The sequence below is a fragment of the Neoarius graeffei genome, chromosome 9, assembly GCF_027579695.1.
Source record: "Neoarius graeffei isolate fNeoGra1 chromosome 9, fNeoGra1.pri, whole genome shotgun sequence".
Classification (NCBI taxonomy): Eukaryota; Metazoa; Chordata; class Actinopteri; order Siluriformes; family Ariidae; genus Neoarius; species Neoarius graeffei.
This window is the reverse complement of record NC_083577.1, coordinates 67,327,457-67,342,912: the sequence shown is the minus strand read 5'-3', so window position 1 is coordinate 67,342,912 and position 15,456 is coordinate 67,327,457. Positions and strand designations below refer to the sequence as shown.

The 15,456-nt window shown below is 41.0% G+C and overlaps 1 protein-coding gene across 2 annotated transcripts in view; it reads right to left on the bottom strand.

Annotated features, from left to right (window-relative positions):
- Positions 1–15,456, bottom strand: part of ccdc93 (coiled-coil domain containing 93) — a 36,007-nt gene that overhangs the window by 2,831 nt on the left and 17,720 nt on the right. For both annotated transcript variants that reach the window (XM_060930140.1, XM_060930141.1), the window contains exons 8-20: positions 9,642–9,678; positions 9,036–9,134; positions 6,713–6,763; positions 6,503–6,589; positions 4,633–4,746; positions 4,469–4,531; positions 3,110–3,183; positions 2,880–2,961; positions 2,704–2,778; positions 2,359–2,430; positions 2,173–2,281; positions 1,929–2,011; positions 1,462–1,499 (exon numbers count right to left, since the gene is read on the bottom strand). In XM_060930140.1, coding sequence (XP_060786123.1) covers positions 1,462–1,499; positions 1,929–2,011; positions 2,173–2,281; positions 2,359–2,430; positions 2,704–2,778; positions 2,880–2,961; positions 3,110–3,183; positions 4,469–4,531; positions 4,633–4,746; positions 6,503–6,589; positions 6,713–6,763; positions 9,036–9,134; positions 9,642–9,678 — 984 coding nt within the window. The remainder of the gene's footprint in view (positions 1–1,461; positions 1,500–1,928; positions 2,012–2,172; positions 2,282–2,358; positions 2,431–2,703; positions 2,779–2,879; positions 2,962–3,109; positions 3,184–4,468; positions 4,532–4,632; positions 4,747–6,502; positions 6,590–6,712; positions 6,764–9,035; positions 9,135–9,641; positions 9,679–15,456) is intronic.

Below are 15,456 nucleotides of genomic sequence, written 5' to 3'. Positions count from 1 at the left end.
TCAAAAATATACCCTGCATTGAGAGGCTCCGGTTGAAGTTATGGATTCTCTGAGGTGACCGGCGTAGTACTATTTTCTGAGGGGCGCAGCTGAAGCAGATTCTCTTCACTGAAGAGAATCCATAATTACCGGTGCCTTTCAGTGCATAGTATACTCAGCAAAAATAAAAACTTGACACACATTATTTTTCAAATAGTGTTTAGAAACTTTTCTTGAAAGAGTTCTTGTTGTGATTATGGTTAAATGTATTGTCAAGGGCATTACGTCACACATTCATTCTACTGGTCGGGCCTATGTAGCGAGAGCACTGCACGCTAAAATCACGTTTCCACGTGACACAAGTGACGTGACCTATTGATACACGTGCAATTGATCTCACGGTAGCAGAGTAGAGTGTCATCTCAGAAAAACAAGGTTTTATGGTTAATTATTCGTTAATTTGCAATGCCACGACTGTCAAACATTCAGCGTGAACGTGCCATTGGCATGCTGAATACGGGAACATCCGTCACTGACGTTGCGAGGGTTATGGGATGCAGTCGACAGACCATCCATAATCTCCAGACACGTCTCCATCAAAACTGGCACCACAGCCGACCGCCCCCGTCCTGGTCGACCACGTGTGACGTCACACGCAGAAGACCGACAGATTGTCTTACGTCATTTGCATAATCGGTTTGTCACTGCCACATCCACTGGGAATGAATTGTTTGGAGGTCGAGTGACTGCCCAAACCATTCGAAATCGCTTGCGCTCTGCTCTGCATCAAGTTGTGACTCACAGTTTTTGATCATGGACATTGTCGTCGCATTTCCGGTGGAACCGATTCCATGACAAACATGATCTGTATGCTATAGCATCTTTAATGACAAGATAATTGAATACAATCGTTATTTCAAACCTATTTTCCAAAATGTTCAAATTATTGACTTTGAAACGAGTGTAAAGTTTTTATTTTTGTTGAGTTTATATTTGATTTATATTCCTCATCAAAAAAATTCCAAACTTAACACTTTTTTTTTTTTTAACTACAAAGAGCTAGAAATAAACCTGAAACAATTATTAGAGGTCTAACTCCGTCTCGTTAGGCATAATACGTAGATCTACACACACACACGAGAGAGAAATGCTCACAGAGCCACAGCTGTGAATCGAGTCGGCCATAAAGCTTGAAATTGTGATGTCAGTTCATGGTATATCCAGGATATACCATGAATGACTCGCACCATATCCTTTTTTTTTTTTTTGACCTCACGAGATACATTGCTTAAATCAACGGTGGAACTATTTTGTGTCACATGAGCCATCCTTGACCAATCCCTGCACAGGACTTTTTTGATGAGGGATATATAAAATGGCTAACAATATTCAAAACACTTGTTTTTGAATGATGGCATGTGTCTCCATGTTTCCCTTCTCCATAATGATTAGTAAAATGGACAGGATTCCATTGACACTCACTGTTGGAAGTTATCATGGATGGAATTGAGTAAATTCACCTGAGAAGAGAAAGATAGGCACAGTTAAGCTCAAAGAAATGCCACTAAAAACTTCACGGGGAACACAGAAAATGTCACCTAGTAAAGTTTGAATGAGAGGGAAGGAAAAAAAAAAAGTCTCAGTTTGCTGATCGCACTGATCTGAGAACTGCATGGTAGTAGCATAAAATTCTAATAGACATGAAAGAAAAAAAAAAAAAAAAAAAAAAAAACACCCCACACACACTGCAAAGAGAAAAATTCTTACAAAAGCATGTGAAATGTCATGTGACCAACGACTCATTTTTGTCCAATGCATAATGTGTCCACAAGACCAACATTAACAATTATAAAACAAATCATGGATGTCAGGTTTCCTGGGACTGTGATGAGGTACAGTAACTATTAAAGCATTCATTTTAAAAATTACATAAAACAAGTCTCTCGTACCTCCTTCTCTAGGTAGACCTTCTTATCATCCAGAGTATTATAGAGAGTGAAGAACTGTTTAGTTTCTTTGTGTGTTGCAGAAACTGGAGAGAGAGAGAGAGACCTTAATATCTGACTGTAGTTCACCAAAGAGGGTCAATAACACCATGCTATTGAGTTTAGCCAATAAAGCAAGTTCACGCATAAATAATGAATCAAGGTTAATGGTCAAGGAACACATGCAGGCACGCGCGCACACACACACCTTGGCTGTAGAGTTCAATGAAGCGTTTCTGGTACTGTGTAAGCTCAGCTCTGCTGGGAACCTCATCAATCTTCCTCTGTAGAATGGCGATCTCCCGGTTCCTTCGGGCCTGCAGGGGACAACACCAATAAATGAAAGGGAACTCTCCTTCAGTCTGCAGAGTAAATGCTGATTCTCCTGTCTTACCATCAGAAGACGGATCTTCTGCAGCTTCTCCCGGTCTGTGCTGTACTGCTGATCTATCAATCGACTTCTTTCCTAAAACCCACAAGAAACAGGATCAGAGCAACATGCAATTTTAGTGAGCATGACAAACATTTTAAGAAAAAAAAAAAAGTGTGCGTGTACATGGATCATTGTACAACCTGAAAATAACTCTCACACTCTCTCTTACCCATTATGACACAGTAGAGGAGCTGAATTAAGTTAACTAATTTATAGCATCTATTGTTTTACAAAAATATACAGCTTTCAAATGCATCCAGAACAGTGTGTGTGTGTGTACACTCTATAAAAGCTTGCTTAAATGACCTTCTGATCATCAGCCTCATCTCCAAACTCTATCTTTAGGTTCTCGATACTCTGCTGCAGCCGTGTCATCTCCTCCTACAGATGCAGAGGAACACAATTACTGCACCGACTCTCAAAACCATCCCAACTCTCATTCAGAAATAAAGAACATACACGAGGCAGTTGATATAACGTACGCGGCAGTGTGTGCGGAACCCCTGCTCCTGTTGTTTGAGGTTCTCGTTCATGGCCACTAGAGCACGCAGTTTCTCGAGCAAACTGCAGGGAAAGAAAATAAAATGTTTCAGTTCACTAGATTAGATCCTGCAGAACATACAGCAATAAAAATCTACCAAGTCATTCTAACTGTTTATAACTAATGGCACCACCATACTTTGTTCAAACATGACTTAAATAAAAACACTACCCAGAGTCAGCTTGAGCCTCAACATCTGCCAAAGAATTGAGTTCTTTCTCCAACTGCTCAGCCAGCTCAGTGGCCTACACACACACACACACACACACACACACACACACACACACACACACAAACAAAAAGGAGAATTGAAGTCATTTTAAAACTTGCTTTATTTTTTAATTAACGTGTTATTTTCAATTACGTTTTCGGTTTTAGTAACCTTATATCGTGACTTGTATTGGCAGCTTATTGCAATTAAATATTATACTTATCGGCCTAGGGCGGCACGGTGGTGTAGTGGTTAGCGCTGTCGCCTCACAGCAAGAAGGTCCGGGTTCGAGCCCCGTGGCCGGCGAGGGCCTTTCTGTGCGGAGTTTGCATGTTCTCCCCGTGTCCACGTGGGTTTCCTCCGGGTGCTCCGGTTTCCCCCACAGTCCAAAGACATGCAGGTTAGGTTAACTGGTGACTCTAAATTGACCGTAGGTGTGAATGTGAGTGTGAATGGTTGTCTATGCCTATGTGTCAGCCCTGTGATGACCTGGCGACTTGTCCAGGGTGTACCCCGCCTTTCGCCCGTAGTCAGCTGGGATAGGCTCCAGCTTGCCTGCAACCCTGTAGAACAGGATAAAGCGGCTAGAGATAATGAGATGAGACTTATCGGCCTATTCAGTTTTTAGCCGTGTTGAATTTAGTTCGTTTGCTCCACGGCAGGCGTAACCTATCATCCGCGCTATCTTCACGAGACTTGTGCGAGACTTTGAAACAAAAATGTCAGCCAGGTGTCAGTGCTACCATTTTGAAAACTATTTTCCAAACGAAATCTTGCACAAAAACGAGTTTAAATGACGATTACTGCCTACTTTTTTCAAACTTTCCTGATTGCTATCAAAACAAACAAAACTTCTGGTTTGATTACATCAGCATTCGAAAGAGTGCGCGCGCGTCTTTTGACAACATTGGCAGATGCCGGTCACTTTGATTTCTGCTGTACGTTTTACTTCCGTCCTACGATGTCTTGCACAGGTCTCAACAAATCTCATTTACGGCCATTGCTTTGACATATGGACTGATATATTACAGAGCGTATTTCAAAACACTCATAACTTGCTACAGCAGTGACAAAATAGCGATCAAAAATGCATCCCTACATTTAATAAAATGAGATAAATAGAATTTTGATAATAAAATTTGCCTTCAGTTCTACTTTGATTGTCACTATAATCAGTATTCCCCTCACACACCCACTTAGCATAACCAACAGGCATCTTCACCTTCTGCATAATAATAATGTTGGTGGTTGTGTGCATATGTTCAGAACAATAAACATGTTATAAATAAAGAGTTGAGTATCTTATGCAAGTGCATTACCTCAGTTAATTTGCTCTTGGCCTCGTTGCATGCTGTTCTTATATCCTGCTGCTTGGCCTGCATCTAAAACAAAAGGTATGAAACTAACTCAAGCACAGACACAACCCCAAGCTGTGCACCAGTTGTCCTGAGTACGCGTGCGGGTGCGTATGTTCAAGTCTTACCTCCTCCAGCTCTTTGGTCTTCTGCTGGATCTGTTTGTTAAGTGATGTAACCATGCGGTGATGCTGTTGCACAGGGCCATACCGTTCTGTACGATCCTCAGCAGAGCGCTCCGCCTGCACGATCACATGCTCATTAATCCTGATCCTTTAACACGTCTCGAGTATCAAACTAGATTATCCACAGAAAATAGTTCTGCATGCACCAAACATTCATTCAAATTGGATTATCGCTCTGCAAATCTCAGAACCAAAACAATAAGTGCATATTTATGTGATCAGATTTCAGTCGGACTAACTGGAGACTCATCTGGCAGAGATGCCTACCCCAAATTTTGAATTTCAGTATTCTTGAAAACATTTTTCAGTATTTTGGAATGACTTTCAGTAACATTAATTTATGCGCATTTCCATTATAAAGAGGTGTATATACCAATATGTTTAACATTTAAATTATTAAAAAGAACTGTTTTGTGTGAATTGAATAAACAAAACGCGAGCAGCCATCTCAACTGAATTTCCACTCAACAAATTTCTAGAGCATACAATATATCACATTTTTATAAATACAATAGTGTTCCCTGTTTGCAGACATTACGGTTGACTACCAATCATTGGTATTGAATGTAACTCCTCAAAAGTATTATATTATATTGCCTGGCAAAATGTTCTACCTGTTAACGGATTCTAATAAAATTAAAAAAAAAAAAAAAAAATCTCTTATTTCATGCCAAAGAGAGTCCGACATTGTTATCTTAATGTCCCAATATATAAATACTTCAGCATAATGCTTCAGAAGAGACATTGAATAAAATGACATTTATAATTGTATTTAAAACAGTGGAATGATTAATTTTTTGCCACAATCCCAACAACACTAATCATAAAATTCTGTTTTTGATCATACTACATGTACATTTGCACTTGCAACACTGAAAAGACTTTGAATTAAAGAAGTACAGCCAATGTTTGATATTTCAGTGAATAAAAATCAGACATGTAAAAAGAAACTGAATAAGTTTAACTCACATTTCATGGCACTAATTGGCAAGTTCAACTCCAAGCGCAGGTCAACCATCACCGCTTCAGCACGTGTCACGTTCCGTGTCTTTTCATCCACAGATTTCGTAAAAAACTGCTGGATACCCCCAGATTTACTTTCCGCCTGACTCGCCATTTCAGCATACTCCATATGTTTTTTTTTTGTAGTTGACATGCTGCGTGCAGTCATCGCGACCACCATGAGTGATGTTAATGTCAGTTCTACACAGTTTGCAGTGCGTGTATCCATTGCCCTTTTGACTGGGTGTAATGCACGGCCATTCTACCGTATCGAAAATAGCGCGAACAAATGTGCGGAATCTGCGCATGTCACACACAGCATGTGCGGAATCTGCGCATGTCACACACAGCATGTGTGGTTGTCGTAAAAATAAATAGCCTAGCCGTGAACCGCGCATGGATTGAAAAAGTCGCTTGGACATTTAAAAACAACTCACTGGAATTTTTTAAGACTTTATAATAATTCCGTACAGAATAACACTGTTTGCCGTAACATCGTATTTACGTAACTTTTCCGTACAAAATACGGCCAATCCGTACAAGTAGGCACCTCTGCATCTGGCAAGAGAAAATGCACGTGCAGATACAAGCCACAAAGCATAACCAGTGTAGGGCCATTAAGACTTTAGATAGTAGAATACACCTAGAGTATGGAATTCATAACAAAAGCATGGCTTTAAAAAAAAAAAACAACCTCATGACGGCAGAATACTTGGCATTGGTATAAACCAACACTAATATCATGATCGAAAACGTTACTCCATAAAGTTATTTGCACATTAGCAGCAAGTACAAAGATCAGCCTACTCGCCTTTTCAGCGTATTCAATAGCAATCTGCTTTATTTCCTCAGACTGCAGCCCCACAATCTGCCCCACTGTGTTCGCCGTCAACCTCCCCTACAACACACACACACAAAATCAAAGCAAGCTCAGGTTCTCTAACATGCATAATATACATAATAGTATTACTTTGAGCATGCTTTTACATGAAGGTCAAAGGATCTATGAATAATACTATACCTCCTCTGTTGCCATGACAGCCATACCAGTCATGAGAGCTTTGATTCGGAGCTGGAAAGGGAAACGGTAAAGTTAAACATATTCAAGCATATGAGATCTGGAGTTTAATAATAAACTTCATCGAACTCTACTGCTTAATATGTTAATGAAGTTGACTTCTGCAATTATCATCTCCTCGAAAGTGCCCAAATTACAGAAAGAAACCTGAACATAACTTCATTTAACTTAATCACATATAAATAGCAGCCATTTCCAGTGTAACACTATTTCTTAGCTACTTGCCGGTGTGAAATGCTGTAATAAGTCAACAGAGAGTATCTAATGCCCAGGACAGATGGCAGACTGCAACTAGTTTTCAACTACTTGCGATGATAAAATCGCAGGTAGACGCAAGACTGGTCTTGCGTCGAGCCAGATAATGGCACAGTGTTGCAGAGGATCTTTAGCAGAGGCAGGTTGACACAAGTGGATCACGATCTATTCGCATTTCAGCTGCGATTCGCTTCCAATCGGTGCGAATAGCAGGTTGGTGCACGTAGAGGCAGGCGGTCATGCAACGCTTGAGTGACCAATCGCGGGTTGAAGCAGTTTGGAGTGTGTGGAGAAGGAGAGGAAGGTAAAAACGCACGTTCACACAAACTCTGGGACTTCCGCAATACTCATAGTTTATTAACTTACTACAGCAAAATTCTGAGTTAATTTCCCAGAGTTAAGCAAAAGTGTTAAAATGACACTGTAAAAAGCTGATTTAACTTTAGGAAGAAGTAGTAAATTGGCACTGCAGAGATTGGGACAAAATAAACACCAGCACAGTGTTGAAAAATTGACTCTCTCAGAGTTGATTTAACATCATAAAATTTGCTGTGTAAACTTCAACCTTACCGTGCCAGGTTGAACGGCTCCATCTTATCATACATGAACAAAACAGAGGTCATGCGTTCCCTAAACGTTACTCTTGAGTTGAGGAGCAAAAAGAAAAGCAGCTCATTAACAGACACCCATTTCCAGCAAGGTGCACGGCTCAACTAACAGAAAACACAAGCGCGAGCTGATGACGCTGCCTCTCTAGGTAACACAGCATGTCTTAAAGTGCATATCACAGGTAAATTCAGGAGCAAGATCAATGTAATTCTCCTATTTTATATTAAACTTTGATCAAATATCTGTCACATTTTGCGCAATTTTTTTTTACCTTGCGCAATACCAGAAAAATTCAGTTGAAATCGAGCCATTTGAGGCGAATTGGTCCGCCTCTGAAAAAACTTGGCATTTGGATTTCTTGGGAAACATTGATTTTCGTGACGTCGCGTGCTGGACGCCTCCCGCCGAATCCTACGTCAGCGCTGGTTTGTTTATGAGAAAACGACCTGGTGGTTTTCTGCAAATTTCTTCAACGTTATCGCGTAATTATTAAAATGGTTAACAGATGTATCGTAGGAGGGTGTAGCAACAATCTTTTTTTTTTTTTTTTATATTTTTTTTGGGCTTTTTGCACTTTTATTGGATAGGACAGTGTAGAGACAGGAAATGAGCGGGAGAGAGAGACGGGGAGGGATCGGGAAATGACCTCGGGCCGGAATCGAACCCAGGTCCCCGGATTTATGGTATGGCGCCTTATCCACCTGAGCCACGACGCCCCCAGCAACACTAATCATGATGGGATTAGTACTCATCGTTTCCCACATTGCGCTCAGGTGACAATTCCATATTTCAATTTAAAATCGCTAGCTGCTAAACTTGGTCTACACAGGCTGTGCACTGAACCCGTGTAAAGCTCGCGCAGCCTCCTGGCGCTTCCGCAGGTAACGTCACGAATCTGGCTCCAGACTCCCTTGGGATTTTTCCAGACGCGTTTTGTTATTTTATTTTTTTCTGCTGTAGACAGATGCCCTTGTGCAAAATTACCCTTCTGGATGAGTGTGTAAAGGGACATTCTTTCATATTTAAAAAAAAAACAAAACGAATTTGGTCCAGGATATGCACTTTAAAGGCACATTTCACAATTTCGACTGTTACAACGTCTGCCCACAACCAAGGATTTGTCGCAAAATGCCTGCGCCCACTCGCCACCTGACTGATCGCAGCTTTTGCCTTTCTGCTGTCTGACCTGGGCATTAAATAACTTCTCAGCTCTTGGGAGTCAAGCCTTGTGGAGGTGCGAATAATTTTGGATGGGAGTGCACTGCAGAAAAAAAAAAAAAAAGACACTTTTTAATCTACATTTTCTAACCTCAATATATGAAATGTTATGTATTTTTGCTCATTAAAAGACTGATGCAAATTGAAACATGAAAACACGTGACAGGTCGGGTGTAGAACTGACCTCCTCTGCTGCTTGTAGATCCTCCTCCTCTGAAACTTCAGTCATGCCAGGGGGCAGACTCTGACCTCCTTGAGCCAATACCATCATCTTCTCGTCAGGCTGCAAAGCACAGGATCACATTCAACACCACTTTTGCAGCAATTTAGTTAGAATTTCCTGGTGTTAAGACTTTTTAATGCACAGGAAAATCAAGCAGCAAATTGTGAAATATAATATAATACTGGGCGGCACGGTGGTGTAGTGGTTAGCGCTGTCGCCTCACAGCAAGAAGGTCCGGGTTCAAGCCCCGTGTCCGACAAGGGCCTTTCTGTGCGGAGTTTGCATGTTCTCCCCGTGTCCGTGTGGGTTTCCTCCGGGTGCTCCGGTTTCCCCCACAGTCCAAAGACATGCAGGTTAGGTTAACTGGTGACTCTAAATTGACCGTAGGTGTGAATGTGAGTGTGAATGGTTGTCTGTGTCTATGTGTCAGCCCTGTGATGACCTGGCGACTTGTCCAGGGTGTACCCCGCCTTTCGCCCGTAGTCAGCTGGGATAGGCTCCAGCTTGCCTGCGACCCTGTAGAACAGGATAAAGCGGCTAGAGATAATGAGATAATATAATACTCACTTTGTCCTGTTTAGAGTGCTTGCTAAATCCATAACGCCTGTCAAGAAAGGGAAGAAAGCACTGTATTTTAGATCAGTATTATTTTAACATGGCAGCTGTTAGCATTTAAACGGTTGCTGAAGTGTAGTTTAGACACTGGACATGGAACACACTGACAATTCATGCTGCTCTCTTCAAAATACTGTCCATTTCATTCAAGTGAAAACGGCATGCCAAAAAGGGCAAAAACAAAAGGAACCGTGGTTCTCGAAGGACTGGAAATCTTCTGACTAAAACACACATGTACTTACTGCATGTAGAGGGAAATGGTTTGGCATGAACTGATGGAATGAGGAAAGAAGAGGAAAGAAGAGGGTGAGGAGAAGGCGATTTGTGAAGTGAAAAGGTCAGATCTTTGGAAGGGTTTTAAACACTGCAAGTGCAATACAGAGAAAAAAAAAAGTTAAATTGGTTTACTAATTACGCAGAATTACTTTGTGATTTTTTTTTAACTAAATGTTTTTTTCATTGTTCAGTAACATAACTTACATACAACAAGTTTTAATTCTTTAAAAGACAAGGACTGGCATGAAGATGCTACAGTTGTAGTCAGAAGTGTACATACACATCATGGATATGAATGCCATGGCAATAATGGATTTTCCGCACCACTGAATTAAAATCAATATACTTAATTTAACCAGGTAAAAGACTTGAGATTAAAATCTCTTTTCCAAGAGTGACCTGGCCAAGAGGGCAGCTTAAACAATATTTCAATAACAGGGATGAGAATGGGACATTTAAAAAAAAACTCTGAAATGTCTGCCAAGGGCAGACATAACGCACGCAAAGCGTGCATGGGGGGGGTTTCAAAGGGGGGTGCGCCATATATATATATATATATATAAATATAAATAAAAATGTTTTCAAATTCAATGATGGTTTAAAACGTTTATAAACTTTAAGATAACAAATATATATCATGAGTGATAATGGAGGTAACCGTAACGATATATTAGATTCCTCCTGACTCTATCTTTGACAATTTAAGTAAAACGTATCTCTGTGCTTTTTTGTTTTGATGTGCTCCTGGATGTTTCTAGCTCCTCTGTTTCCATAATTGATCATATCTGAGCACAGAATACATAGAACCTTTCCCGGCACGTCCACTTTTCGGATATGTTCCGTCAGGCACATCGTCACAGTTTGTGTCCCTATCTGCACGGTAACGCTACTATCGAGCCATGCCCATCGGAAACAGTTCTTTATCCTGTTTGATTTATCGATTTCCCTGGCAGAGCCCCGATGGGGGCCAAGGGGGCGGGAGCTAATGATTTTTGGCCATTTTTTTTTTTACCCCAAAACCATTCATTTTATCAGCAAAAAGTTGCAATTTATTCGGAAATAAATTCCCCTTCTTGGTGGACTACCAGGTGAAAACGATTAATATGGGACAAGAGACTTGTTTTTAATCAATTCACATTTGATGATTTCCAAAAAAAAAAAAATCAATGCACCTTTTAATATAAACGAGCTCTACAGTATTATATTTCTGCATTTTAGCTATTCATGTCTTTGAATACTCTAATCCTTTAAAATGAAGTGCAAACCAGAAAAAAGTTCTATCATATAATTCTCTTAAGCTTTCTTCTGATGTTATCATGGTAGCAGGAGGTCTTGCATATTAAGCAGGCAACATTCAACATCACTTATCACTTCCCTTTCAACTCGTATGGTCAATCTGAAGATCAAGATGGTGATTTTGAATTAAAGAACAGGCATGTACACTTGGCATTACATATTGGAAATTTTTTTTTAAATCAAAAACAAAGTTCATCTCGGCCTAAAAAATTTGGGCAGACGCTCCCGCGTGGCACATACCAGCAATTCCCCCCCTCTTCGTCCCCCGATGAAATGAGCAATAAGTAGGAGAGTTATACACGGTATCATACCTAAAATGTTATCCGAAATATAGATATGATACTATGATTCTCCCCAACATGCTACATTAGATAAGCTAACCTCATGTATAAAAAGAAACACACTTATATATGACGTGTATTTGATATATATGATGTATATTCATACACTGTTACTTTACGGAAATCTTCAATAAGTTTGGTCTTTTCAGGCCAGCCTGTTGTAGACCTAAATATAATGCACATGAACTGACACTCCTCACCTCAACATGTCCTTTACAATCATTTAAGCCACCATGGGCAATGCTGAAATCACTGTTGCAAACAGTACATAGCGCGAAACTGTCATTATTGTTGACCCTTATTAGACAGGGAGATTATTAGACAGGGAGATTCTTTTGTGTAATCTGAGGTGAAGTGGGTTTTGTATTTTCGTTTTTTGGGGCGCGCGCTTGCTCTCTGCCATGCCGATCCTGTAGGCTGCACTGACTCAACTGAAAACTTCGGTCCTCAAGAAAAGGGATAAAAGCCCGCCCACACTGAAAGCTGATTGGCTTATTTTGCTGAGTAACCCAATCAGGATGCTCTTTGTCTAGCATGCGCTACATGAACAGGCACACGCGCAGCCTCTCTCTCGTGCTCCGTCATATGCGCACATTCTAAGATGCGCGAGGTAGACAATGTTGCGCGTGCGCGCTCTTGCTCGCTTGCTCTAGATTCCGGGAGATATTCTCCAATTTGCGGGCATCAGGGAGCCGCTATCAATATGCGGGAGACTCCCGGAATTTCCGGGAGACTCGGGATGCCTGCGTTATAAGGTGACCACAGATCGTTAACCATACACACACACCCCGAAACCCCCCCAACATTTTCTCAACGGATTTACACGTTTCACAAAAATGACATTTTCAGCAGGAAAAACTCGGAATTCCGCGGATCCGCGGAAAATTCTCATCCCTGCAATAAAAATGCAAGCATACAAACAGACAAAATACACCTGGTGCAATAGGATTAGATAAAATACAACCCCGATTCCAAAAAAGTTGGGACAAAGTACAAATTGTAAATAAAAACGGAATGCAATGATGTGGAAGTTTCAAAATTCCATATTTTATTCAGAATAGAACATAGATGACATATCAAATGTTTAAACTGAGAAAATGTATCATTTAAAGAGAAAAATTAGGGGATTTTAAATTTCACGACAACAGCACATCTCAAAAAAGTTGGGACAAGGCCATGTTTACCACTGTGAGACATCCCCTTTTCTCTTTACAACAGTCTGTAAACGTCTGGGGACTGAGGAGACAAGTTGCCCAAGTTTAGGGATAGGAATGTTAACCCATTCTTGTCTAATGTAGGATTCTAGTTGCTCAACTGTCTTAGGTCTTTTTGTCGTATCTTCCGTTTTATGATGCGCCAAATGTTTTCTATGGGTGAAAGATCTGGACTGCAGGCTGGCCAGTTCAGTACCCAGACCCTTCTTCTACACAGCCATGATGCTGTAATTGATGCAGTATGTGGTTTGGCATTGTCATGTTGGAAAATGCAAGGTCTTCCCTGAAAGAGACATCGTCTGGATGGGAGCATATGTTGCTCTAAAACCTGGATATACCTTTCAGCATTGATGGTGTCTTTCCAGATGTGTAAGCTGCCCATGCCACACGCACTAATGCAACCCCATACCATCAGAGATGCAGGCTTCTGAACTGAGCGCTGATAACAACTTGGGTCGCCCTTCTCCTCTTTAGTCCGAATGACATGGCGTCCCTGATTTCCATAAAGAACTTCAAATTTTGATTCGTCTGACCACAGAACAGTTTTCCACTTTGTCACAGTCCATTTTAAATGAGCCTTGGCCCAGAGAAGACGTCTGCGCTTCTGGATCATGTTTAGATACGGCTTCTTCTTTGAACTATAGAGTTTTAGCTGGCAATGGCGGATGGCACGGTGAATTGTGTTCACAGATAATGTTCTCTGGAAATATTCCTGAGCCCATTTTGTGATTTCCAATACAGAAGCATGCCTGTATGTGATGCAGTGCTGTCTAAGGGCCCGAAGATCATGGGCACCCAGTATGGTTTTCCGGCCTTGACCCTTATGCACAGAGATTCTTCCAGATTCTCTGAATCTTTTGATATTATGCACTGTAGATGCGGATCTGTTCAAACTCTTTGCAATTTTACACTGTCAAACTCCTTTCTGATATTGCTCCACTATTTGTCGGCGCAGAATTAGGGGGATTGGTGATCCTCTTCCCATCTTTACTTCTAAGAGCCGCTGCCACTCCAAGATGCTCTTTTTATACCCAGTCATGTTGATGACCTATTGCCAATTGACCTAATGAGTTGCAATTTGGTCCTCCAGCTGTTCCTTTTTTGTACCTTTAACTTTTCCAGCCTCTTATTGCCCCTGTCCCAACTTTTTTGAGATGTGTTGCTGTCATGAAATTTCAAATGAGCCAATATTTGGCATTAAATTTCAAAATGTCTCACTTTCGACATTTGCTATGTTGTCTGTGTTCTATTGTGAATACAATATCAGTTTTTGAGATTTGTAAATTATTGCATTCCGTTTTTATTTACAATTTGTACTTTGTCCCAACTTTTTTGGAATCGGGGTTGTAGTATTCAGTTAAAATGGCATAAAAGCTCAAGGTTAAGAATTCAATTAAAAAACAAACAGAATTTTAAAAGCAAGTGCATTGTACAAGAGAGGTATTTTCTCCATCTTTTAAAGATAGATTTAAATTCACCCAGAGTTATCAGCTGACAGTATCAAGTCCGTTTGTAAATTGTTCCAGGATGAAGGAGCAGCATACTGTATTTAAAAGCCTCCCCCCCCCACAAGTCTGTTCTTACTCCAGGGACCAACATCTGTAATGCATTATTAGAGCACAGGCCGTGTCTATTTTGTTTTAGATGCAAGTATAAAGAAAGATAAGGAGGAACTAGCCCAAGAACAGATTTATAAACAAATCAACCAGTGTGAAGGTCTGCAAACAGACAGAGATGGACAATTTACTAGGTCATACAGAGTACAATAATCCAAGTGGGGGTGTGTGTTGATTTCAGAAAACCTCAAATAAATTAAAACTCGTGCACCAAATTCTTGGGGTTTTTTTTCCTATTAAAGGAGAACTGAAGGCAAATTTTTTTATCAACAAATTCTATTTCTCATTTTATGAAATATAGGAATGCATTTCTGACAGCTATTTTACCACTGCTATAGCAAGTTATGAGTGTTTGAAATACGCTATGTAATACATCAGTCCAGGGGCGGCACGGTGGTGTAGTGGTTAGCGCTGTCGCCTCACAGCAAGAAGGTCCGGGTTCGAGCCCCGTGGCCGGCGAGGGCCTTTCTGTGTGGAGTTTGCATGTTCTCCCCATGTCCGCGTGGGTTTCCTCCGGGTGCTCCGGTTTCCTCCACAGTCCAAAGACATGCAGGTTAGGTTAACTGGTGACTCTAAATTGACCGTAGGTGTGAATGTGTGTGTGAATGACCTGAAAGTGTGAAAGTCCCCTGTGATGACCTGGCAACTTGTCCAGGGTGTACCCCGCCTTTCGCCCGTAGTCAGCTGGGATAGGCTCCAGCTTGCCTGCAACCCTGTAGAACAGGATAAAGTGGCTAGGGATAACGAGATGAGTCATGATGATATATTAGTCCATATGTCAAAGCAATGGCTGTAAACAAGATTCGTTGAGACCTGTGCGAGACATCGTAGGACAGAAGTAAAACGTACAGAGGAAATCAAAGTGACCAACATCTGCCAACGTTCCCTGTGTCCGAAATCACTCACTCATTCACTACTCCCTACTCCTTATATAGGGAATTACTGGATAGAGGACTATATAGTGAGCTCATTGGTAAAATGAAAAACCGCTTCTGGACATGGACATTAGTCCATCGCGCTGGTA